The sequence below is a fragment of the Megalobrama amblycephala genome, linkage group LG13, assembly GCF_018812025.1.
Source record: "Megalobrama amblycephala isolate DHTTF-2021 linkage group LG13, ASM1881202v1, whole genome shotgun sequence".
Classification (NCBI taxonomy): Eukaryota; Metazoa; Chordata; class Actinopteri; order Cypriniformes; family Xenocyprididae; genus Megalobrama; species Megalobrama amblycephala.
In genome coordinates, this window is record NC_063056.1 from 27,260,258 (window position 1) to 27,286,354 (window position 26,097).

The following is a 26,097-nucleotide window of genomic DNA, read 5'->3' on the forward strand; positions in this document are numbered from 1 at the left end:
AGGCCACAAAAGATCCTTTTTCAGTGAACAGTTAAAATCTTTTTCCACTGTAAAGAACCTTTTGTGCAATGGAAAGTTTAAAATTGACGTTAAAGGTTCTTCTTGGAACCACTGATGCCACTAAAAAACTTTTATTTGGAAGTTCTACATTCTTAAAAACAAAGGTTCTTTGACATTGATGGTTCCTTGAAGAACATTTAACATTTCCATTGCACAAAAGGTTCCTTATTGTGGAAAAAATGTTCTTTAGATTTTTAAATTTTCTTCACATCAAGATAAAAATTGTTATTTTAGAACTGTCTTCATGGCATCACTGCAAAAACCTCCTTCTGAAGCTTTATTTTTAAGAGTGTAGCTATGTCAACACTGTTTTTGCGTGAGTTTAACCAATAAAAACAGTTCAATAAACATGTCCTGTTGGATTTTTTTGTTTGATTCGTAATTTAATCATTATAATAATTATAATTTGAACACTATATTATAACATTTTTAAAATTATATCTGTTACACACAAATCAATTCAACAGAACTCCAGGCACAGGATATTAAATTCTTATTCAAAAGATCAAAGTATAGTTATAATTTGTATGTTGTATCTTTATGATTTTTGAAGTTGCTGTACTAACTAAAAATATAATTGAGTTAAAGAAATATTTTCTATTTGGAAATGTCAAATGTTAGCCGCTGCATTGCAACAGTGAAATAACAAGCATTCCATGTTGAAGGACTTATTTAAAAAACCCTCTTCACAACCAGCGAGCATGAACAGGTGAAACTCAGCTAATATTTTTTAGGCTTGAGTTGATGTCACTTAAGAGCTGTGAGAACAGGTGTGCAGAACAGCCGTTTTTTTTTTTTCTGGGACATGCGCACAACACAAAAAGATGACACCTGGTCAGCAGAAGGCCTGCTGTATGTTTATTGTAAGACTGAAGAGACAATAGTTAATAGCTATTTATAATCCCTGATCTGTCAGTCTTGTAGACTGACAGGTTCCTGAAAGACTGGTGTCAGATGCATTATCCATTTCTGAGGGAAAGGTCATTTGGAAGATAGGTAATGTCATTAACTTTTGTTTAAAGCTGAGATTGCACAATTAAACTTAAGCTAGTTAGATAAATATAAAATAGTACATTTTTCTGCTAAGGATTAATAATTATTCTTAAAATGAGGTGAGGACTGTGAGTTTTGTAATGTAATGAATCAGTAAACGTGTACCACATGCACATGTGGTGGATTGATTGATGTCTACAATATTTAGTTTTTATTTTCTGTTCTTAGCTCTGTGATCCTGTGTTTGTGTCACTGGCTTTACAAATTAGAGCCATGCTACTCTGGTCTAACACCTCTGATAGACATACAACCACAAATACACACCCAAAACAAACACAAAAACACATTATATAACATTAGCGTGACCAACTCTAATAATCTGCTAATTATTTTATTTTATAATATCTATTTGAATTATTATGTAGCAAGTATCAGTTCATGAAAGTGTGGAACATAACAGATCTGTGTGATTCATTGTGTGAAATTTAGCAGTAATGTTCATTAGCATATATTTATAGACCATGACCTCACTGGTCTCCAAATGGTTTTGCCACATGATTGTAAACATTGATCGCCCATCTTAAAAAAAGCAATTTGATTCAAATTATTTACATATCAAAAGCATTTATAAGATTACAAATGAAACATTTTTGGAGAGCTTTAGCTTTGTGTTATTCAAAGCCATCTCAGTTCGAATACAAGCTGTGGAAGATGGAACTCATACTGCAGCCTTATATAAAATTATATATAAAATCATTCAAAATCGGACAGTATTCTTGTCTATTTTTTCTGTGTAAAAAATATCTAAACATTCTTAAAACAAAACAAAACAAAACCCCTAGATCATTTTACTTGAGAAACAGAATTACATAATATATTAAGACCTGTTTTCGATACATCTGAAAGCTGAATAAATAAGCTTTCTATTGATGTATGGTTTGTTAGGATAGGATAATATTTGGTCGTCATACAACTATTTGAAAATCTGGATTCTGAGGGTGCAAAAATATAAAAATAGTGAGAAAATCGCCTTTAAAGTTGTCCAAATGAAGTCCTTAGCAATGCATATCCACTCACAAAAATATTTTTTTAATATATATTTATGGTAGGAAATTTACAAAAGTAAATTCATGGAACATGATCTTTACTTAATATCCAAATGATTTTTGGCATAAAAGAAAAATTGATAATTTTGATTAATGCAATGTTGGCTGTTGCTACAAATATACCTGTGTGACTTATGACTGGTTTTGTGGTCCAGGGTCACATTTTTTATGCATAAATCTAACATAATGCTATGAGGTTATGCTTAAAACAATATGCACAATGTTATATTAAAAATGTTTTGGTATTTAATTGGAAAATAAAATAAACTATGTGACTATTTCAAACTATTTCAAAGTTAAGGCTAGACTGGCGAGTCGAGGTCTGTAACATGTTAGGCTGTATTGTCTGTAGTTTATGTTGCAGATCTAGTTTGGGTGTGGTGGTCTGAAACTGTGGACTAGCCCACGACTCTATCAGCCTGTTTCACAGGCGGGCAGGCGGCAGCATGGGCCACCTTCACATGAGTGTGAGCCAGTGATAACTCCTCACAGTTCTAACCTTCTCCTCCTTACTGTAACCCAAAACCCAAGCGTTACTGTTCAGAGACTAAAAATAGACAAGATTCTCTCTGTCTCTCTGCCTTGGAATCAAAGAAGCAGTGAGTTCTTTCCTCACGTCCCATATGATCTGTTCGTACACTATAATAATTAGATGGTGTTGTCAGAAAGGCAAATCTCTGTTCCCAAGTACACTGTACCCTCAGACCCCTAAGAGCTCTTCCTGTACACAAATGCTAGCCTTGTTCTTTTAATTCAGCTGGGCTTTGTGGCATTTAACAATGTAAGCTGTTCCCTATCTATCATGGACTTTCAGTGGCTGGCTCTTTTGGCTAGGCTGAAAGTGACTTGGATTGAAAATCAGGTTTTCCCATTCATTCTTAACTTGTACAGAAAGCTTTGAGGGACTGAATAAAGCAAGCAGCCATTATTGTGCCTTATTTGCAAGCCAAATATAGTAAAACTAGTTGTTTTTTGCACAAGTTTCTGGCTTAAACTTTTATCTCTTTCGCAGGGCCCGCTGTCTCTGGGCGAGCTGTGTGAATTGAGAGTAACAACAAGCCGCAAGCATGTCTAAGAGCGATCCCCGAGACATTGACGAGGATGCCATCCTCAGGGGCCTCAGCGCCGAGGAGCTGGAGAAGCTGGAGTATGAACTGCAGGAGATGGACCCTGAGGTACTATGCTATGCAATTCTTTAAATCTCAAGTATGGCTAGCTAGGTATCATATGAGTACATTATGGACCTTTTGCATAAGCAATTAAAAGGTTTTTCCACATGCACCTATTTGTAAGGAGACATCAGTTACAGACAAGATGAGAAAACAAGCGAAATTATCTGCCAATGCGATAAGAAAAAAAAAAATGATTATTTTTCTTACCCCAATGGCAGATAATTTTGCTTGTTTTAAGTAAAAACTAATTTAATTTAGATTTTATTTTCCAGAAAACAAGACATAATATCTAGTAAATGCATCTTGATTTAAGAATTTTTAGATATTTGGACTGAAAACAAGACAAAAATACTAAGTAAGAAAAGCATTTATTGCAGTGTGAATGAATGAACGAACGAATGAAAGAATGAACAAATGAACAAGCGAGTGAGTGAATGAATGAGCGAATGAACCAAACAAACAAATAAGAAAGAGGTAATGTCCAGTCAGCCGGTCAAAAATAAACCCAAGGTGATCTTGAGACACAAGATTGCACTAGCTGCGTTTGCATAAAACAAGAAAGAAAAGGCCTGTGGTGTGATACAAGAGACAATTAAACTAGCACTGTTTCAGTGGAACAGTGGTCAGATATAAAGCGTTGCCACTGGCAACAGCGAATATTTACAAACGTGTGACGCAGAATGCAGCGACTGACCAATCAGAGTCAAGTATTCCAGAGATCTGCATAATAAATAAGCATAATTGCTGCTGAACTTGACAATGATCACCATGCATTTTGTTTCAATAAAAAAAAGCAGCTTTGGCATTTTGAAAATACATTTTGTGTCCCACTGGGTGATTTCTGGTTGCAGAAATCATTTAAAACTTTTTACATATACAAATAGTTCAATTTAATTATTGAACATACTTTTTATTGAAGTTAAAATCCACTCAGAATCAAATTTCTACAGGGGCACATGTCATTTGTAAACAGCACAAACATGCAGGAGAGTGTAGCAATGATGGTTTTAAAATTTATACACTTCTATTGACCTTTCAGAATGCCATGCTCCCAGCCGGCTTCCGCCAGCGTGACCAGACCAAGAAAAGTCCCACAGGTCCCTTTGATCGCTTCGCCCTGATGGATTACCTGGAGAAGCAGGCCATGGAACACCAGGACAGAGACGATCTGGTACCCTTTACAGGGGAGAAGAGAGGTACCACCACCATTGGTCTGACAGTAATGTAACAGTTCTAATATCTGAAAACCCTTAGTAAACAAAACATGCTTTGAGATATTCAACTGACACATGCATAGAGAATAAAGACATCTATTATTTTAGAATTTAAAATAATGAATTAATTTTGAATTTTCTAATTATAATTTTATTTGTTTATGTTTGTTCATTTCTGTTTTAGCTGTAAATTAGTATAGTGAACATTTCGCTTTCTCTCTGCTGTCTGTAGGTAAAGCCTTTGTCCCTAAACCAGGGTCAGGACAAATCCCTGTGGAGGAGCAGATCACTCTGGAACCTGAGCTGGAGGAAGCACTGAGGAATGCAACAGATGCTGAAATGTGTGACATTGCAGGTGGCCATCACATTTCTGCTCTGTTCCTGTTGTTTCTGTTCACATGACATCAAATATTTTATGATATCCGGCCCAGGGTGCTCTAAATATATGCGTTACAACTCTTCTAAAACTAATCCTCACTTATAACCTGTAACGTCCTGTAACGGCTCTGACTTTAATCCACATTTGATCCTCTATTTACTATTGTAAACAGCTGATCACAAAACCCCATGCATAACATCTGTCAATCAAACCCTTTCTAATTTCATCTGCTCTATTTGTACAATCAGTGTCTCATATGACAATTTTGTTTTTAATATATATATAAGAGAACCAGCCTAGCTGACTTACATGTGGAACTATGAATGGAGTAGGTCATGCACAGAATTATACCATGCAGTATCTATTTTCCCAAGCTCAGCAGCTCACCAAAATAAAATGAGCAACGGCCAACTAGTCAACATGAGCAGAGATGGAGTGAAAATGTTTGGCTGTAGGCCAGAAAAACTTTGCGACTGTATGTTGCCAGTATTTAACCAAACATAAATATCAGCTATTTTACTGCTCCTATTAAAAATGCAACATACAAAGAATTCACATTCTTCTTGATGTAACATACTAAAGTGATTGAAACCGATCAATAGTCTAACTGTCCTTGAGCTGGGTTGTGAGCACTTAATAATACGCCTTTGCCCTTAAGGGCATTTAAAGTTGTGAACGTAACACACATGAGTTTTGGAGCGTGTCACTGGGTGCAGATTATCCAGCGGAGCCCCTCATTCAGAACACATTTTTAACTCTGGAACACGTCCAGTTCAGGATTAAACTGTCAATAGGGGTTTGCCGTTGGTGATTTTATGGATGAGTCCGCTTTTGCTGAGATGCAGCAGCTAACTGGGGATTGTACAGACACAGGGTCATGAATTGAGAAATCAAATTTTCCTTTTGACATATAAGAGGTCATTATACTATAAAAAATATCCTTGAAGTTTCAGAACTCATAACTTCCTCATTAGTCCATAAAAAGCTTTTACTGAAACCAAGCTCCTAAAATGACTTGTTTAGGATTTTGTATCAGTATGGCGTAATAGTGCGACCAAGGACCGCCTCTGCAGAAGAAAATCAACGCCTACTTCTATCTCATTGCCTCTTTAGCCCCGCCCACCAATTTGCAAGTCATGTATTAGTAAACAATGTTTTTACCATGTGTCACAATTGCTTTGTCTCTTACAGATCGTTTGATATGTAGCCTACTCACTTTACTTTCACTTTACTGAAAACAATTAATGTTGAAAATAAGAATGACAGTGCAACAAACAATGGTACATTGTTCACGCCATGTCGTAATTACTGTAAATAAGAGATGACAACACGTGACATTGTACTTCACGTCCTCGGATTTCGGACTTACATGTTTCTCTTGCACTATTAACTCGAAAAATAAATCTGCAGTGGTACAGCGGTCAAGTGGTACAAGTTGTAGCTCAGAAAATAAGTATAAAGTTGTATTTACGAGTTCTATGATCACGTGAATACCTTTTACAAGTCAGAATAGTTACAGTAATCGGGTGTGAATGCACCTACAATAAGGGTCAAAAACTGAATGTTTATTGGTGTAAAAATCTTGCTAAACTTATAGGTGGACCTTAAAGAACATAAAAAATGCAGTTTAGGACCCCTTTATTTATGCCGGTGGTTTTAATCTGGTTATTGTATCTGAAAATGTCATTCAGAACTGTAGTATAAAGGCAAGGTCTGGCCCAATCCCAATTTTTATCTTCTATTGCCACAATGTTTTTGTTCACCACTCCAGCCACTGCTAATTGAAACATGGAGAGGAAGTTATTAATGGTGGGTTTAGTGGTTAGTCAGCGCCACCTGCTGTTCAACTGCAAATTTACAGTTTAAGAGACACGCATCTAGTCAGTTTAAATGATTTGTGCCAGTGTTTCTCACAAGCTATTCCACAATTATATCTATAATTATATAAAAAGCATTAGTAATTTATGTACTTATTATTTTGTTTTTTAATAATGTTAAATAAAATAATTATTTAAAAGGAACTGATTAATTATTATATAATTTAAAATTAATAATTATAATTACTATTTATACATTTATCATTAAATCAAATATAAGTGATTTTTAAATTATAATTTATTATTATTAATATTATTATTATATTTTTATTTATTTTATATTAAATATATAAGTAAATTGTATTGTATTATATAATATTATTAATATAAAGAACATATTTTTATGTATATTTTAAGTTTCAAATTTTTTAATAACTAATAATTATTAATGATTATTATTATGCTTTTATTAAAACATAATCATATATTCACTGGCATCCTGTAACAGCAGTCTGAGAGTATTGGATGTTTAAATTATTATCTAATGAGATGCTTGTATCCTCGCAGCCATCCTGGGGATGTACACGCTCATGAGCAACAAGCAATATTATGATGCCCTGAACACTACTGGCAAGATTGCAAACACAGAAGGCATCAACAGTATGTATTTACAACACATTTAACACCAAACCATTTAATGTCGAACTTAAGTTTTTGTATAGTGAGTTTTTGTAAATTAACCGAAAGTCACTTATATGTTCACAATATGAACTTACGTATCATAAGCTCGTCGGTTTATTCTCTTTTAGGTGTGGTGAAACCAGATGTGTATAAGATCTATCCTGACGAACCTCCCAATGACACAGATGTGGAAGACACTCTCCGCTGCCTCCAGAAAAACGATAGCAGGCTGAAGGAGGTCAACCTCAACAACATCCCGGTAAACACGCTTACAGTACTGACACCTCAATAAGCATAATTATAATCACATTACATGCTAGACATAGCATTAATATTATAAACAGATTGCTTAATTACACTTTCAGTATTTGTTTTCTTGCAAACTTCTGATTAATTACCATAATTAATCATAAGAATTGATGCATTTCTCTGCTTGAGCGGAATGGTGATGTTAATGAGCGTTTATGTTGATGTAGGACATTCCCATCCCAACCCTGAAAGAGATTTTTGAGGCTATGAAGCGCAACACAAACGTGCTAAGCCTCAGCATCGCTGGGACACGCAGCAATGACCCCGTGGCCTTTGTAAGTCCCGAACCCTTTGCTTCTGATGTTGTTTCAGTCTCTCATTCCTTTGTTTCGATCTCATTATTCTTCCATATACACATCTGAAAATGTGTCTTGATCAAATAAATTCTTAGTCTGTTTAAAGTTGTGTAGTTTTAAAATGCTGTAAATAAAAATAAAAACTTTTTGGACAATTTATCATAACTAATAATAAGTTTAGTCATGTACATTACTGTTCAAAAGGGTCACTTTTTAAAAAAAAATTAATACTTTTTTCAACAAGGATGCAGTAAATTGATAAAAAGTGACAATAAAGGCATTCATAATGTTACAAAAGATTTTAAAATATTTCAAATAAATGCTGTTTGTTTGAACTTTCTAATCATCGGTTAATCCTGAAAAAAATGTATCACTTTTTCCACAAACATACTAAGCAGCACAACAGTTTTTAACATGGATAATTATAAGAAATGTTTCTTGAGCAGCAAATCAGCATATTAGAAAGATTTCTGAAGGATCATGTGACACTGAAGACTGGAGTAATGATGCTGAAAATTCAGCTTTGCCATCACAGGAATAAAATACATTTAAAAATAAATGAAAATAGAAAAAAAATATTTTAAATTATAATACTATTTGACAATATTTTTACTAAATTTTTGATAAAATAAGTTCAGCCTTGGTGAGCATGAGACAAAAACATTAACAATTTTTTTCAACCCCAGACTTTTAAACTGTAGTGTATTTTTCTTGACTAATCAATAGTTCATTTGAATATTCTTCATAAAATCATTGCTCAATTCAGTTTTTTCTGTATTATGGAAATTATTGACAGTCGACATCAGTTGTTTCTCTTGCTCTATTCCTGTGAGTCAGGCTGTAGCTGAGATGTTACAGTCCAACACCACCCTGCAGAGCCTCAACATCGAGTCCAACTTCATTACTGCACAAGGCATGATGGCCATCATCAAGGCACTAGAAGAGAACTCCACCCTGACCGAGATTAAGATTGACAACCAAGTAAGAGGCTAAAATACTCCTGCCAAAAACATCTGATGGCATGTGTGTTTAAATCATACAACTAAATAGTTCATGCGCATTCTCACAGAGACAGAAACTGGGTGACTCGGTTGAGATGGAGATTGCATCTATGTTGGAGAACAACCCCAGCATCATAAAGATTGGCTATCACTTCACTCAGCAGGGCCCACGTGCCAGAGCCGCCATGGCCATCACCAGAAACAATGATATCCGTGAGCGTGTTCTCATATTATTTTCTTAAATATTGCAGCTTGTACTACATTTTTATTCATTGAACTTGATATTTTTGTACTTTTATCCCATATCCAGTTCGTCAGCAGAGAGTAAGATGAAAAGAAGACGGAGTTTAGTTCATCTAGGAGGTATCAAAGTTCTCCATGTGCACTCTTGGAGTCCTACAGACACTCCAACAACAGCCATGACAACATAACAGCTTTTACCATTCACCATCGGCCATTGTGGATATCATTATCACCAGCTTGATGAGACTTCATTGCTTTTTGTGGATTTCATCAACTCAAAAGCTCTGACCTAATAAAATTGACCTGCTCTTTAATACCTCAGTTTGCAAACTTGAAAATGACACCAGTTATTCAGTTAATTTTCTGGTAATAGGTAAGTTTTTATGTAAATATTTCAAATAAAATATTACAATGTATATTGTCTAATCAGACTTCAAAGATTTATTAAATTACAAAACCATCATTTAACCCAGGTTTGTTCTATCAAAGCACTGACACACTACTGTTCAAAAGTTTGGGGTCAGTATGTTTTTTTGTGTGAAAATATTTTATTCAGCAAGGAAGCATTAAACTGATCACAAGTGACAGTAAAGATATTTTTACATTTTACAGATTTTTTTTAGTGCAAATAAATGCTGTTCTTTTTTAACTTTCTAATCATCGAACAGTTCTGAAAAAATCAGTTTCCACAAAAAATATTAAGCATTACGACCATTTTCAGCACTGATAAAAAGAAATGTTTCTTGAGCACCAAATCAGCATATTAGAATGATTTCTGAAGAATCATGTGACACTGAAGACTGGAGTAATAATGAAAATTCAGCTTTGCCATCACAGGAATAAGTCATTTTAAAATACATTAAGGTAGAAAAAAAAAATATTGTAATAATATTTCACAATATTACTGTTTTTACTGCATTTTTTTAAACAAATAATGGCTGCCTTGATGAAATTTGTCAAAAAACAAACTTTTGGGTTGTGTAAACACTGTAATGCATTCTTAAAGCAGATGCTCTCAACAGACTCATTGTATAAACAAAACAAAAAAACAGCTTCATCATCATTTGAAGATCTGGACTCTGTTATGATTTAGATTAGATTTAGATTATGCATTATTAAATTAAAAGAGGATTGAGATAAAATGATGCATGAGTCATTTCATAACTTTGATTATATGATTAACCTTTTCAAATGATGACCCAAACCCCGAGGCAAAAAACAAATGGAACTATTCAATATCCCACAGCCGTGCTTCCTGCTCCCCCTCAGCTAACCTATTTATACACGTGAACCGCCCAGTCATGAAACCCAGGCTGATGGCTTTGAGTTACAAAGCTCCAAATATACCGCCTTCCTCGAGGAGATTTATGCTCCCCTTTGGAACAGCTGCTAACCTATGAAGATTCTCAAGCGCCACCAATTAACAAGTACAGTTTTTTAAAGAATTTGTAAAAAGCGACAGCAGTCACAAAAGTGAATTTTTGATTTCTGTGGGTGACTAAACTTAACAAGTCTATTGCAGAATGTGGTCCCACTATGCCAAGATCACTCTGATGGCATTTGGCAAAGGAACCACAGTACGAAGCAGCCGTTCCACATTCTGTTCTCGATTTGGAACAGATTTGGCCCTATTCAATCATGCAACCAACATTCACACATGGAAAGGAAAATGATAATGATATTTGTAAAAATATACCACATGAGATTGAACAGACTGAGAGGTTATAACTTTATTTATATATGACATTCTTTTTGCATTTTCTAAAACATCCTCTATTGGGTCAGAATCAGATTTTTTTTAAAAATAAGATGGCAAGTACACAGTACTAATACAATTTGCAAAACGCAACAGCTCAAATTCTTTTCCAGAAAGAATGTCTTAAAGTTTCAACCTTACTGTATATAAAGTGGGTCACACGTAAAAGATGTCATATGAGAGCTGTGACTGTCGAGAACACTGTCGTCATCTTGCACACAGTTCAGTTTAAATGTAGCCTGAAGCCTTTTTTGCAGTTGCTGAACAGTATGGAGCTGTTTAACAGAGTCTGCTATGAAGATTCACTGCAGGGAGGCAACAGAGCTGGTTCTTCTTCATCGGAGTCAAACTCGACATTCTCATCTTTTACCCATTTACCACTTCGGTCCTGCAGCCACCCTGAACTGAAATAGTGGAGAGGGAAAAAAAAAGGAGAAAAAGAGAGCGGTCACCTAAATATTAATAAATGAGAAGCATACAGTTATTTAATAATCTCCATGTGACGTAAACATTATTTTTTAATTCTTATTTGTATACTAACATCAGTGGCCGTTTACATAAACTGATTGGACTAAGTCTTACAAGTTAGTCTTTTGTTTTTTTTAAACTTTAAGAAAGGTCATAACTTTAAAGGGATAGTTCACCCAAAAATGAAATTTCTGTCATTAAGTACTCACACTCATGTTGTCCCAAACCTGTAAGACCTTCGTTTGTCTTTGGAACACAAATTAAGATATTTTTGATGAAATCCGAGGGTACGGCATTGCACCTTTTGAGGTCCAGAAAGGTACTAAAGAGTAAAGACATTGTTAAAACCACCAATACTGAGCCGCAGTTTGGACATAAACACTGAAGATCTGCAACAAAAACAGCGTAGCAGTATGATGGGACAGATGAATTTGTTGAATAAAGTCATTATTTTTGCTTTGTTTTTGCGCACAAAAAGTATTCTCGTCACTTCATGATATTAAGGTTGAACCACTGTAGTCACGTTGCCGGTTGTAACGATGTCTTTAGTACCTGTCTGGACCTCAAAATGTGCATTGACGTTGCTGCCTATGTGTGGATCAGATACCCTCAGATTTCATCAAAAATACCTTAAAATATCTTATGTTCCGAAGACAAACGAAGGTCTTACGGGTTTGGGACGACATGAGGGTGAGTACTTAATGACAGAAATTTCTTTTTTGGGTGAACTAACCCTTTAAGTCAGTTAAATAAAAAGGTAGATTGTTTCAATTAGCATCCAAAAAGTTAGACCCATTGGCCACCCTTAGTTGGTCCGACTAGTTAAAAACTGCGACAGTTGAAAGCTGTGACAGTTGAGTGCATGAAGTGTCCAACATTCCACACTTTGTTTTTTCGGTTAAAGGGTTAGTTTACCCAAAAATGAAAATTCTGTCATTAATTACTCACCCTCATGTCGTTTCAAACCCGTAAGTCATTTGTATGATGTCTTTACTACCTTTCTGAAGCTTGAAAGTGGTAGTTGCCTAGGTAGGCTCTCAATGGAGGAACAGAAAGCTCTCAGATTTCATTAAAAACATCTTAATTTGTGTTCCAAAAATGTACAAAAGTCTTATGGTTTTGGAACGACATGAGGGTGAGTAATTAATGACAGAATTTTCATTTCTGGGTCAAGTGCATCATCCAGATACTGGAATTTTCAGTGTGAACACACTAATCGGCACACTAACATTTATACTACAAAATAGCTTAGAATAGTGCAAACATAAGTGAATTGGGACACATCTACAGTTTTAACATTTTGCATATGTTTATGCAACTGGCCCCAGTACTAGGGCTGGGCGATATATCGCATGTGATTGTCACGCGCATTTCATCAGTAAAGCCGGTTCCCTGATTACCGCTAAATCGCCATCACCTGCTTTCAAATGGAGTGGCATTTAATAGACAGAGGCGTAGTTCACTGACAAGCCACGCAATATCGCGTTCATTATCGAAGGTGATTCATCTGCAATATAGCCAGTAATGTGAGTTAAATGTGAGTCACTGTATGGAGTGTTGTCATACCTCTTTAATTTGAGGTAGTGGTCCAGTTCTCTGCGTCTCTGCTCTGTTAGAGGCTCACAATCAGCGGATGTCACAATGCTGGACCCTTTCTTTCTCTTCTTTGTCTCTACTTTCCCTTCAGTCTGGCCCTCATGCACTACAGATGACAATTGGCATGCATGCATATGGAAAATGAAAAGGAATTATAAGCACAAAATGTATCTTTCCTTAAAAAAAAAACAGACTTTTGTTATACCTGTCGTGCTAGTTGTTGACATGGAGTCAATACTTCCTGTCCTCATGGATGTGTGGGGGTTGATATTGTTGACTTGATCATTTCTATCCTCTTGACCACATCCTGACGATTCAGTTCGTTCACTTGATGAATGTAGAAAATGATACAATAAGTGCAAAATGAATCAAGTCAAGTCATCTTTATTTATCTAGCACTTTATACAATACAGATTTCATCAAAATATGAGATAAATTCTGCTGTAAAGCAGCTCTACAGCAGACATTAGTGTCATTATTCAATTCATTATTCATGTCAGTTCAATGTTGATTCAGTTAAGTTCAATAACTTTGTAAAGTTTATCAATTAAGAATTCAGCTATAAGAAATGCTATGGAATAAAATAGTATCATTATTAAGCTCGAGTCATGAAAATGTTGTTTCAGTTCAGTTCATTGTTGATGTTGCAAAGTTCATCAGTTCTGAAATGAGGCTGAATCAGCTTTAAAGCAGTTCTGCAGAAAACAGGTCAAAGACACTAGAAAAACACAAACAGCCTACAGAGGACTATAATTCTGACATGAAAACAGAAGGTTCATAAAGATATTACCTGGCCTTTCTGTGGCAGCTACTGTACGGAGCAGTTCTGAGTAAGGCATGATGGGTAATTTTGCGTGTTTGGCTCAGTAGAGGAGCTGAACTGGAGGGTTCCTGAGGACAAGCAATATGTGTATGTACTGTGGGGTCAAAATAAAACCTTCAAAAATAATTCAGTAAAAATTGGAAATAAAAAATAGAACTATATTAAAACATTCTCCGCACTATTTTAGGTTGCTAATCACAAGCAAATTTGTGCTGATTTAAGACATATCAAATACTAAAGCGGTTGAAAATTTGTATAAACTTTTCACTCAGATTGATGTATAAATTATTATCTGATATGATAAAAAAGTAATGATTGAAAAAAACTTTATTAAATTAGAAAAATACAAGAAGGATGGACTTTAGTATAAACTGACAAGAAAATGCATTCAGACACCTGTCGATCATCTTCTGCTTTGACATAGTCTTGATGCCTTCTTTTATCAATTTCACGTTGCAGTTGATTCTTTTTGCCGTAGAACCATTTCATTCCTATAAAAGAATAGACCAAAGAGGACTTAAATCCTGAATGCCACTTTATACAGAGGCTGAGTAAATGCATAGGTAGAATTTCACCTTCAAGATGTCTCTTTCCCTTCCTGTGCACCACGAGCATATCAACAGTGTCAAATACAGGACGGTGAGAACACACAAGGCAGCTGTATCTACAGTGAGGAATAATGGGATAAATTCAGTCACAGACTTCTGGAAGCAATTCAGACAACCAGCAATACAATAATCACCTTCCGTTTTTCATCAGAACAGCTTCATCGTCTGGGATAAAGTTTGACAGAAGATCTGCTACGCGTCGTTTCTTGTAAGCGAAAGATAGAGAAAGACTGTGAGAAAAAGAAAAGGGACTGGTGCATGTGTACTACAAATAAATATCACATATTTGTCTGTTTGCTGTTTTTGTTATACCTTCAGTACATTTAGCTGACTTTGATCATCACCCTCCCGTTTGAAAGACATGTTTGGTGACCCGCGGTCTTATACTTCTAGGTAACGTTATTATAAGTAGTTTTTCTTATTTCTCTACAACAGATAAGCAGGCTTACTAAAAACATCCATTCCTTCCTGTTTTTGTCTGTGGGATTGTGGGTAGTGATGTCCGATGCACGAACGAATCGTTCTTTGGAGTCGGTTCTTAGTAGACCGGTTCGCAAATCTGAATCGGTTTTTGACATGTCCGAAATAAAAGGATTGGATAGTTCACTCAAAAATAAAAATGCTGACATCATTTACTCACCCTCAAGTTGTTCCAAACATGTATGAATTTCTTTTTTCTGCTGAACACAAAGGAAGATATTTTGAAAAATCCGCACTATTGACTTCCATATGGAAAAATACCATGGTGCCCCACAACTGTTTAGTTACCGACATTCTTCAAAAATATCTTCCTTTGTGTTCAGCAGAAGAAAGAAATTCATACAGACTTTTCATTTTTGGGTGAACTAAGCTTTATACGCCAAGCAAAAGAACTCATGAACCATTGTAACCTACTTATTGTCCGAAGGAACCGATTCGCCGAAATGAGTGAGACATGGGCGGATCTTACATTTAGCCGACGCCATGGCAACAGAAGCTAAGCTAATTTGCTAAGGGCTTGTAACAAATAAGTTTCAACAGTGTCTGAATTTAGAGATTAGAATGTAACGGCTCCGGTAGGTTGTATAGTTTGTATATTTCTTAATGTTTGATTTTATTTTAGAGGCGCCACTTATTTAAGCGAAGCACATTAACTTATATCAGTTAAAACTTCTCTGGGACTAACGTTACGCAGGATTTAATTATTATTTCTCACAGTGTGATTTATCCACTGGTTATGTGGCGTTAAAAGCTTTATATCGGTTCGTAATGTAGCTCGCTGAACAGTTTATTTCAAGTGCGTGACCATTAAGTAAGGGATTGTTTATGTTTATTGCTGACTATTTCCTCCGTTAATTTGACTCATAACAGAAGCTGTTATGAGTCCTGCCGTCATGCGTTCAGCAGCCGCAGATGGTCAGCTGGAGTTCATCCTAAGTCATTAGTAGTTAAACGCTTGATCCCGCTGGAGGTCGGGTCATGTCCGCGGATCACTCAGCGACACAGACCGGGACTCACGGCCTCCTCCGCGGCCAGCGCACCCGGTCCTACGGCAGCCTGGTGTCCTCTTCATTATCACCCGTGAGACAAAGACGAATTGAACACAAAGTTCAGCCCGGTGAAACTTTGCAAGGACTATCACTGAAGTACGGCGTGTCTGTAAGTAGGCTAATCAGAAGCAGGTATTTGAAGAATAAGGTCATTCTGGCTTTTTAAAGGGTTAGTTTGAGGTAATGACATAATTATCAACATTTTTTATTTCTTTACAGATGGAGCAAATCAAAAGGGCAAACAGACTGTACACAAATGATTCAATATTCCTGAAGGAGTCCCTTTTCATCCCTGTGCTGACAGAGTCTGTGTCTTTCACAAATGGGGTGGAATTGACAGAGGAGGAGTCAAGTCCAGCACAATCACACACAGAGATTTCTAATGAGACTCCCCAAAGCCAAACAGACCCTAGTAGATGTGAAATTAATGCTGATCTGTCACCGGTGGAGTACCTGAAAAAAATAGACAGCTTGATCAGTAAGTCAAAACAAGCAGCTGTGAAAACCTGCCAGGAGGGAGAGAAACAGTAAGTTGTTGAAATGAAATTATGACTGCTGTCATTATTGTTAGGGTGTTACAAAGTACACATATTGAAATCGTTTTGTTTGCTGTCAAGCAAGTCATTTAGCAAGTTTCAACTATGAGTTCTATGACTCAGGAGGGGTTACAATGAACATCAGCTGATTCATTAAACAGGTTACACCTGTATAGAAAGCCATTATCCACTTATAAGGAATCAGTTCCAAAATGAAAGTATTGAAATGAATTCCAGTAATGAAATCACATAAAACTTTAACTTTTGCATTTTAAAGGTTCTCTTCTATGGAGCAACTCCGTCACAGCAATCTGAAGTTCAACACAGTATCCTCCCATCAGGCCGTATTGGGAGCTGTTCCCGTTACCATCACCAGACGGACCAGGAATTTGAGGGATAGGGAGGATGAAATCTTCCAGCTCTGATGTAGGTTTATTCTGGTGTAGGACTCTTCTGACTGTTTTCTGTTTATTGGTAAAGATGGAATGTTTTAGAGGGCTCCCTCTTCTGGTTTCATGTATTTAAAATGTGATTGGGATTGCTGGAGAGATTTGCAATAGTCCTGTTTATATAAAACTGCTAACAGCTTTAGACATGCACCCATATTAGCACTGTAAAAACATTAGCCTGATACCTAAAAGTAATAATGTGAATTATAATTCTGCTGTAACCAAAGTAATGAGAGTTTTAGGTTTGATGTGGACGACTGCATTTGAGCAAAAGAAATCAGGAATGTAGCTTTTAAAAATAGTGCACTTGCTAATTCATATTTAATACTACCTCACAAATAATGGATAGAAGTACTTTAGTTTTAGGAAACTGAAAAAGTATTTGGGAATGTGCCATTGGACATCTGCATCTTTCAATGCATAGTTTTGCACTGCAGTCTTGTGCTTGGTTTTTTTTTTTTTTTTTTTTTTTTTTTTTTTCTTCCTGATAGGTTTATAATGTTTTCCTAACATGATAAAGAACCTCTACAACAGATTAAATGCCATAAACACAAACTGATGTTGGTCTTTTAAACTGGTCTTTGAAATCTTGAGTGATAATCAGTGTCAAAGAAGATGATCTAAGGGTACGCTTACACGATAGCAATGTTCTAAAAAAGGAAAAGGTTTTTTCTTTTGCATTTTTCGCATACAGACGACAACTTTGTAAAAATGATCCCAGTTCACACAGATCCATGAAAATGACTAAAAATATAAAATATAAAAGTATAGAGATGATAGCAGTATCTTTTTCAAAACTTTGGAATATCAGGCCCCCAAAATGCTGGTGTCGTGTAAATGAATGGCCAAAACTCAAAAAGTTTTCCAGTTTTAGTTGAAAACGGCCACATTGTAACATGTAACTAAAGCAAACATTGTGTTATTCAGTTGATGTCACAACTGAATTGCAGCATTCCATCAATCATACGCATTTCTAACCTGGAACACTTTCAGACAATAACTATGAATATGAATGTTTTCCAAACAACAAAATGTAGTCATACATTTACAAATACATTTACAATTACAGTATAGCTTACAGTAAAAATGGTGTAAATTATTACAATTTAAAATAACCTTTCTATTTTTTAATATATTTTAATATGTAATTTATTCCTGTGATGGCAAAGCTGAATTTTCAGCAGCCAGTGATCAGACTTCAGTGTCACATGATCCTTCAGGAATCATTAGATTGATGAACAGAAAGTTCAAAAGAACAGCATTTATTCAAATAGAAATCTTTTGTAACTTTATATATGTCTTTACTGTCACTTTTGATCAATTTGAGGCATCCTTGATGAAAATATTTTTATAAAAAAATCTCACCACAAACTTTTGAATCGTAGTATATTGCAACACTGTATGCAAATTACATAAGCAGTGAGTGAGGGCTGTAGATATTTATTTATTTATTTAGTGGTTGTTCCTTTTTAGAACACAGGCGATCCCTCTCAGAGATGTTCATGTCAAAATATAGTTCCTGACTGTAGTGCCAAGCTTAGATTTGTATATCGTAGCCATAACCACAGGGTAACACTAGATGGCAGTGTGAAGAGAGTGCCTCACTAAAACGTGTTTTTGTGTTCTGGTTCTTGTTGTTTTGTTGTCCTTGGAGGTAAATATTCAGCTACAGTATTGAGCAATACATTGTACTCTAATTTACAGCAGAGTGGGCAGAATCCCAGTGGTTTAAACATCATTATTACAAAATAAGTAGTCTAGAAAACCTCCATCAAATGCAGCTGGAGTGTCAGAGCTTAAAAAAATTGTTCAGACGATATTTTTACATTTGATCTGAGCTCACTCAGGCAGTGGTTGTGGCTGTGTTAACACTATCAGGCCACTGAATGAATATTCATTAACAGCACAGTAACACTATTTCAAAGGTTGAACTGAAGTCCAATGCCTTCAGTCAGTCACGTTCTGCCTTTTTTGGTTGCATTGTATGCAGTTTGAGATCACGGGTGGCCCTCCATGCCAATCCTGTAAAAGTCTGTCAGTGCTTCGCTGTCCTCATAATGTCCCGTTCTCCAGCAGTTTGTTAAGCCCGTTGCAGATTTTGGTGAGGTGGGGTTTGAGGGGACCAGTTGGGTTGTAAAGCTGGGTGAGGAGCTCAGGGTCAGCGTAATGGTTGAAGACATGATTGATGCGTCCGTGGGATTTTGGTGTGAGGTGAGTATTTACAAGTTTCAGAAGCATGTCCCTACTTTCTTTCAGGATCCCTGACATAACCCCTTTGTCAAATGTGAAATCTACCTAAAAAGGAAAGAAGAGACTTTAATCAACATGAAGTACAAATGTGGTTACAAATACACCGATCAGGCATAACATTATGACCACCTTCCTAATATTGTGTTGGTCCGACTTTTGCTGCCAAAACAGCCCTGACCCATCGAGGCATGGACTCCACTAGACACCTGAAGGTGTGCTGTGGTATCTGGCACCAAGATGTTAGCAGCAGATCCTTTAAGTCCTGTAAATTGTGAGGTGGGGCCTCCATGGATCGGACTTGTTTGTTCAGCACAACCCACAGATGCTCAATTGGATTGAGATCTGGGGAATTTGTAGACCAGATCAACACCTCAAACTCGTTGTGCTCCTCAAACCATTCCTGAACCATTTTTGTTTTGTGGCAGGGTACATTATCCTGCTGAAGAGGCCACAGCCACCAGGCAATACTGTTTCCACGAAAGGGTGTACATGGTCTGCAACAATGATTAGGTAGGTGGTACGTTTTAAAGTAACATCCACATGGATGGCAGGACCCAAGGTTTCCCAGCAGAAAAATGCCCAAAGCATCACACTGCCTCCGCTAGCTTGCCTTCTTCCCATAGTGCATCCTGGTGCCATGTGTTCCCCAGGTAAGCGACACACACACCCGCCATCCATGTGATGTAAAAGAACGTGATTAATCAGACCAGGCCACCTTCTTCCATTGCTCCATGGTCCAGTTTTGTTGCTCACATGCCCACTGTTGGTGCTTTTGGGAGTGGACAGGGGTCAGCATGGGCACCCTGACTGGTCTGTGGCTATGCAGCCCCATACGCAACAAACTGCGATGCACTGTGTATTCTGACATCTTTCTATCAGAACCAGCATTAACTTCTTGAGCAATTTGAGCTACAGTAGCTCGTCTGTTGAATCGGACCTACACGGGCCAGCCTTTGCTCCCCATGTGCATCAATGATCCTTGGCCGCCCATGACCCTGTCACCGGTTCACCACTGTTCCTTCCTTGGACCTTTTTTGATAGATAATGTCCACTGCAGACCAGGAACACCCCACAAGAGCTGCAGTTTTGGAGATGCTCTGACCTAGTCATCTAGCCATCACAATTTGGCCCTTGTCGAACTCGCTCAAATCCTTCACTTGCCCATTTTTTCCTGCTTCTAATATCAACTTTAAGGACAAAATGTTCACTTGTAGCCTAATATATCCCATCCACTAAAAGGTGCCAGGATGAAGAGATAATCAGTGTTATTTACTTCACCTGTCAGTGGTTATAATGTTGTGCCTGATCGGTGTATATATAATAAAGCATAGAATTAATTTCATGGAACATTAATTCAGAAAATACTAGTCAAATATGTTAGATGTTGTGTACCTCATGGAAACTGATGGCTGTCATGGCTCCTTGGTGTAATTTCTTTTGGAAATTCTGGGCCAGCTTTAGCTCTTCATCATTGAATCGATTGTGCCTGAAAAGGACCGCTATCTTCACCACCACCTTAATGAGATCTTTCACCACTTTCTGGGCCTCTGAGCGGTTTCCAGTGTACTCTTTTGACACACGGTAAAGCTCATCTAGAATCTCACTGCTGGTGTCGTCGATAAACATCTGCACCACAGACTTGTTGGCCATTTGGCTCAAGATCTTTTTCTGGGCCTTGAGAGCCATGTCCTTGGAGTTGAACGTCTCCATATCTTAAAAAGGAAAAGAACAGATTAATAATAATTGAAAATGCTCATATTTATGGTTTGTTACTTCCTAATACGCTGTGTTTTGTCTTAGTGTAACGCGTCACTTTCTATATGATTTTTATTTAAGAGACTAGCATAACAGATTTAATCTTAGTCTAAAAATTATATTTAATGTAAAATGGCCCTTATCACATGGTGATATTTATGAAATATTCTTATGATTGCGAATTTTCCCTTGAGTTTTATTTCTGTTTGTGTATTGGTAAGACTGTCAGCCCTGGGAGAACTCCCACCATGGGGAAGTCCCCTTACAGTCTTACTTTTACTCTTTGTTCTTCAGGGGAAAGCTAATGTCATATAGGACCTCATCATTGCCCACACATCTCATAAACAACACTAATTGTTCTCAAGACTCTCATGACGTGTCATCACATCCAGCACTAGACTCTCAATGCTGCTCAATGACATCCAAACATCTGTGATCAGTGTGTCTGATAAAACATGCAGTATTTCATCATGTTTAAATGTAGATGACAATGTTGTACAATATAATTAAATGCAATAATATTAACTGAACTATTATTGACATGCACTTACTTTAAAGGGGGCCTATTATTCAAAATTCACTTTTGCATTGTGTTTGTACACAACCACCCTATAATGATAAAAATCCAACCACTCCTTTTTTAATCCCCATAAATCATAAGCAGTGTCTCAGAACAAGCCGTTTGCAGATTCCTGGCAATGTGACGTCACATTAGCCACAGACCCGGAAACGAATGTTGACAGACACTGACGTTTTAACAGAGAACCGCCCTGAGTGAGTTCACAGCGAGTTGTACACAGTCCGCCATTGCTGCACGGACGAGAACGTCTCCCAAGCGTTTTAGGTGTTCTGTAGTTGGATGGATTAATCCACACAGCTCTCTATTTACTCCCTAAATCTGAGCCACTGAAGATGAGGTGGATTAATTTTGTTTTAGAAGAAAATGCTCCCTCAACTCTACCGAAATTAGTTTAAGTCCGCGCAAATCATTTCGCAAAGGACTGCTTTGTGAACGAATGTCAATACAAAGGGACAATACAAAACAGAGGTTGTGCTAAAAATGTGCTACTCAAGGACAGATTAGTACAAACTGTTCGTGATCCAGCTTACAGCCTCCAGAGTGATAATGGATACGGCAGTAATGAAGGTGAGAGCACTTTATTACAGTTCATTGGAGATTTACAGATATAAAGTATACCAGTTTATTAAGCACCACCCGAAAAGGCATAAGGTTTTTATATATTTGTTTACTGTTAGTTGTAGCGAGTGTATCCATGTACTTTGCTATGTATGTTGCAAGGGAGAGAGAGTTTATGGGTAATATTTTAATGCACAACTGAAATTAAACTAAACTATACCTGTTCTATCTCCATGCAGCATATATTTGCAGTTTCAGACATTTTAGTGTGTCCTGACTGACTCCTGACACCGGAGAATCAGCTCGTGAAGCTCCGCCCTCTTAGGCCGAGCACAGCAGCTCATTTGCATGTAAAGGGCACACACTGAAACGGTGCGTTTTTGCTCAACCCATGCTGTACATGCTGTAAAAAAATGACCTGTGGGGTATTTTGAGCTTAAACCTCACATACACACTCTAGGGACATCAGAGACTTATCTTACATCTCGTAAAATGAGGCATAATAGGTCCCCTTTAAACATTTTAGCTGATGTAGAACACAGCATAGCTTAGGATTGCTTCACAGATTGTATAATCAGGAGAACGTGCAAAGACATGTATGAAAAAAATACTCATTGCATAGTACTCACAAGTTCCTACATGAATCTTCAGATTGTATCATGATACAGGCATCTTATTTGCTTAGAAATGTTCTTCGGTGTATTAATGCAACTTTGAGGTTTACATATTTACTAGTGTTCTTGTCATTGTTGATTATCTTTTTGTACAGCATTTATTAAAAATTCTTAACTAAATTACAGATGTACTCATAATTTGCGCAGCAATTCTGTAACAAATGCAATAACTGCAAAGTATATTAACATGCAAATGACATGCACTGTGTTTTTTTAAATGAATCAAGACATGCCAAAAGTGATGTAATATTTCAAAGCCGCATTAGCTCTGTTTTGCTTTTTAAATCCAATTCTGTTTATGGCGAACCAACCTGATTAAATTTTAATGCAGTTAGAGTTTCATTTCCTAATGAACTCTATTCAATTAGAAGCACTGAATGCATTAGAACAGCCATTAAGTTCTGCGACATGGAACATCAAAACAACTACATAAATACCGATTTAAACAAATCAACATGCTGTACACTTCAGTTGAACTGTGAAAGCAGCATAATCCTAGGGTTTAACACTCACTACTTCTCATTTACTCTAATTAGAGCAAAACTGATCTGATGTGTTTGACCACATGGCTACATTTTAAAAAAATAAATATAAATATAAATAGATATATTATTGGTTCTCCTCTGGACTTCAAAATCAGTTCTTAAACATCTAATCAGATCAGGCGTATACTTGGTATGATATTTTCTTTGCAATTTTTACTCTACATTACCTCACTACATTCTAAAATATAGTAAGAAATATATTTTAATATATTATTTTAAATAAGAAACCACAGTTTATGTGTAAATAGTCAATCATGTGCATCAGGTAAGAATGAATGTGATAAAATAAAATATTTAAAAAAAATTTGTAACAGTTCTTCATTTGATAAAATATATTATTTAATACAATAACATTTATTCATAAATAATAATAATTTGTTAATATTTTAATATTATTTGATAAAATGTATTATTTAATACATAAAAGCACTGTATATTTATAAAAGAATTTAAAATTCTTGTGCTCATGGATTTTTTTTTTTTTAGGCCGACCCAGATTTCATTCTTACCTGACAAGATGAGATATAAACAACTTTACCCTAATTCGATTACAATTGACTTTTAGTCCAGCTATAAAACATTTAAAGTAATCTAAGGTTAAGCAAATTCATTAATTTTATACCTCTTCAGGTGAAATGGCCATCTGTACCCACTCTCCTGATTTAAAGGTTTATCACAGACAAGGTAAATATTTAGCATTCCTCAGATGACTTCAGTGCATAGCCTGAGGCTCTCTCTGTGTATGTGTGTGTGTTCACATGTGTGTAAAGCCCAGGGGATTTACAGGATGTGAGAAATCATGTTGTTCCTCCATCCTAAAGACCACAGTAGTCACCCTGTCATTACAAAGCAGCGAGTCACAGCACAAGCTCTAGTGACAGCACAGAAGAGACGAGTCAAAACCTGCATCTGAGATCCACAGAACTTAGCAGCCTACTCTTTGGGGGTTTTTATTGAGAGGGGTCAAATGTGACTTTTACAATAAATGTATATAAAAAATGAGAGTGTGGGAAGTCCTGTTTTAAGTGTGTGAGTGGGAGCACTATGTTTCTGAATGGCTTTAGGCTAATTTAAAGTGATTTATAGAAAGTCAGTTCTGCTGAAAAACTCCTGCTTAGTGGTTTACTGATATTAAACTTTAAGGTTTTTTTTTTTAAAGATAGGCTAAGATGGTCTTCTCCCTCTAAAACTAGCCACAGACAAGCCTGGGTGGCCAGATATGACCTTTAAACCAGCTTAGACTGCTTTTAAGATGGTTACTTTAGCAGAGAGAACCCTAACCGAACTATCTTAAACCAGCATGGATTTCTAAGCTGGTTTATAATGATATTCTTGATCAACAAAAAAAGCTGGTTGACTGAAGTAGACCAGCTGGTTAAGCTAGTTAAGATGCCTGGTCAGCATACCAGAATCAATGGGCCAGCATCCAAACACAACATATGCTGGTCTTTTCAACCTGATATTCTCTAATAACAGGCTTTTAGATTTATTACTTGGAGGAAATCATTAAAGAATCACGCCTGAATGTGTCCACCCAAGTTTGAAATCATTTTTATGCCTGTCTACACAGATATACAATGATAAACGGTGAGTTTGCTGATTGTGCCATGTGTTTCCCCCTCAGTATCTCCCCACAGCACCTGATCGTTGAGATTTGAGTTTGTGATGATGTAACATATTGTGCAAAACTTTCCTTATTACCTAATACTGACTGTATTTTATTACAGTTTAATTACTGGCATGTATGTGGTAAAAGTCCAGTGTTGTTTTAGCACTCGTATGCATGTGAAAGACACTTGAAAGTTGTTTTTTAATACAACCAAACAATGTACAAACCTGATCATAAGGGAAGTGAAACTCAGGGCTGTTTGGCATAGATTTCCCCCCATATTTTTTCAGTTAAACCCACAGCAGCCAATTTCTCCTGAAACATGCTGCTACAAAAAAAGCTCACAATCTATCCATAGCATGAGTTCACCAAGGTTAGGACACTGCTGACCCTGAATATGAGGCATCGCACTCTTGATTTCAGTAGAAGTTTTTTTTTTTTCTTCATATTGCTGGCTTATAAAAAAGACTGGACATTGTTTTGTTTATAAAAGGTCTACCGGAACATCAACTATCCCAGTTTTAGTTGTTTAGTTGTAACATGGGAGTGGTTGAACAAGTTTCAACTTGACATTATTGACTTCAAACCTCCATATTTTTTAAGCAGACACTTTTAACCAAAGCAAATCTGTAAAATTAAAGCCTCTTTTGCTGTTAAAACAGAATGCTGGCATCTTTTTATCTTAACAACTTCTGAAAGAGTGCACCATGCTTTTAATCCATTGAAGTAACATCATCTCATGTATACATAATCACAGAGCTCTCTAATGTGATGGAGGAGAGGGCAGAGGTCAAGACTAAGACAAACTCACCTGGCTTTTCTCTCGTTCACTCTCCCTCTTCTGTTCAAACTCTCTGTCCTCCCTCTGCGCTCAGATCAGGTGGTTGAAATCCAGCGTGTGAGTGATGAAATAATCTCCTCAGACAGGTGAAATCAAAGAAAACTCCTCTACAATCTCTCTTGTGCTGTAACAAGTCCACTGTAACAAGATAATTTGACTTCTACTTCCTTGAGGAACTAAATGTATAAGACACACCCCTGAGTGCTTCTCACTCAGTCTCTCCCTCTCTCTCTCTCTCTATCTCTCCAC

At 36.5% G+C, this 26,097-nt stretch overlaps 4 protein-coding genes across 5 annotated transcripts in view; 2 read left to right on the forward strand and 2 right to left on the reverse strand.

Annotated features, from left to right (window-relative positions):
- tmod4 (tropomodulin 4 (muscle)) overlaps window positions 1-9,697 on the forward strand; it is a 10,887-nt gene extending 1,190 nt beyond the window's left edge. The window contains exons 2-10 of the mRNA XM_048152678.1: window positions 3,172-3,334; window positions 4,371-4,527; window positions 4,778-4,900; window positions 7,309-7,401; window positions 7,551-7,681; window positions 7,899-8,006; window positions 8,865-9,008; window positions 9,097-9,241; window positions 9,339-9,697. Of these exons, the coding sequence (XP_048008635.1) occupies window positions 3,227-3,334; window positions 4,371-4,527; window positions 4,778-4,900; window positions 7,309-7,401; window positions 7,551-7,681; window positions 7,899-8,006; window positions 8,865-9,008; window positions 9,097-9,241; window positions 9,339-9,361 (1,032 nt within the window). The 5' untranslated portion in view covers window positions 3,172-3,226 and the 3' untranslated portion in view covers window positions 9,362-9,697. The remainder of the gene's footprint in view (window positions 1-3,171; window positions 3,335-4,370; window positions 4,528-4,777; window positions 4,901-7,308; window positions 7,402-7,550; window positions 7,682-7,898; window positions 8,007-8,864; window positions 9,009-9,096; window positions 9,242-9,338) is intronic.
- A 562-nt stretch (window positions 9,698-10,259) lies between these two features.
- On the reverse strand, window positions 10,260-15,466 carry scnm1 (sodium channel modifier 1). The gene is made up of 8 exons (XM_048152679.1): window positions 14,835-15,466; window positions 14,657-14,727; window positions 14,490-14,578; window positions 14,311-14,405; window positions 13,882-13,982; window positions 13,297-13,418; window positions 13,062-13,197; window positions 10,260-11,431 (listed from the first exon to the last, which is right to left on the reverse strand). Exons 1-8 carry the CDS (start codon window positions 14,883-14,885, stop codon window positions 11,320-11,322), a joined length of 777 nt encoding a protein of 258 aa, XP_048008636.1. The 5' UTR covers window positions 14,886-15,466; the 3' UTR covers window positions 10,260-11,319.
- Window positions 15,440-17,474, forward strand: lysmd1 (LysM, putative peptidoglycan-binding, domain containing 1). Of its 2 annotated transcripts, none has more exons than XM_048152682.1 (4): window positions 15,440-15,577; window positions 15,873-16,160; window positions 16,271-16,578; window positions 16,865-17,474. In XM_048152682.1, exons 2-4 carry the CDS (start codon window positions 15,981-15,983, stop codon window positions 17,010-17,012), a joined length of 636 nt encoding a protein of 211 aa, XP_048008639.1. In that variant the 5' UTR covers window positions 15,440-15,577; window positions 15,873-15,980; the 3' UTR covers window positions 17,013-17,474. The 2 variants fall into 2 exon arrangements, with proteins under 2 accessions (XP_048008639.1, XP_048008637.1); XM_048152680.1 differs by having other exon boundaries at window positions 15,494-15,763.
- A 986-nt stretch (window positions 17,475-18,460) lies between these two features.
- Window positions 18,461-26,032, reverse strand: tnfaip8l2b (tumor necrosis factor, alpha-induced protein 8-like 2b). Its single transcript, XM_048153465.1, has 3 exons — window positions 25,819-26,032; window positions 20,679-20,998; window positions 18,461-19,331 (listed from the first exon to the last, which is right to left on the reverse strand). The coding sequence occupies exons 2-3, from the start codon at window positions 20,994-20,996 to the stop codon at window positions 19,089-19,091; spliced, it is 561 nt and encodes a 186-aa protein (XP_048009422.1). The 5' UTR covers window positions 20,997-20,998; window positions 25,819-26,032; the 3' UTR covers window positions 18,461-19,088.
- Window positions 26,033-26,097: the final 65 nt, after the last annotated feature.

What these genes read in the sequence shown, in the direction of transcription:
- scnm1 (XM_048152679.1), bottom strand. Translation starts at nt 14,885, where the DNA reads ATGTCTTTCAAACGGGAGGGTGATGATCAAAGTCAGCTAAATGTACTG. An exon ending in GTTCTGATGAAAAACGGAAG is followed by an intron (nt 14,579 to 14,656) that starts GTGATTATTGTA and finishes TCCTCACTGTAG; the next exon opens with ATACAGCTGCCTTGTGTGTT. An exon ending in AGCTGCCACAGAAAGGCCAG is followed by an intron (nt 13,419 to 13,881) that starts GTAATATCTTTA and finishes ACATTCATCAAG; the next exon opens with TGAACGAACTGAATCGTCAG.
- tnfaip8l2b (XM_048153465.1), bottom strand. Translation starts at nt 20,996, where the DNA reads ATGGAGACGTTCAACTCCAAGGACATGGCTCTCAAGGCCCAGAAAAAG. An exon ending in CAGCCATCAGTTTCCATGAG is followed by an intron (nt 19,332 to 20,678) that starts GTACACAACATC and finishes TTTCCTTTTTAG; the next exon opens with GTAGATTTCACATTTGACAA.
- lysmd1 (XM_048152682.1), top strand. Translation starts at nt 15,981, where the DNA reads ATGTCCGCGGATCACTCAGCGACACAGACCGGGACTCACGGCCTCCTC. An exon ending in CACTGAAGTACGGCGTGTCT is followed by an intron (nt 16,161 to 16,270) that starts GTAAGTAGGCTA and finishes ATTTCTTTACAG; the next exon opens with ATGGAGCAAATCAAAAGGGC. An exon ending in TGCCAGGAGGGAGAGAAACA is followed by an intron (nt 16,579 to 16,864) that starts GTAAGTTGTTGA and finishes TGCATTTTAAAG; the next exon opens with GTTCTCTTCTATGGAGCAAC.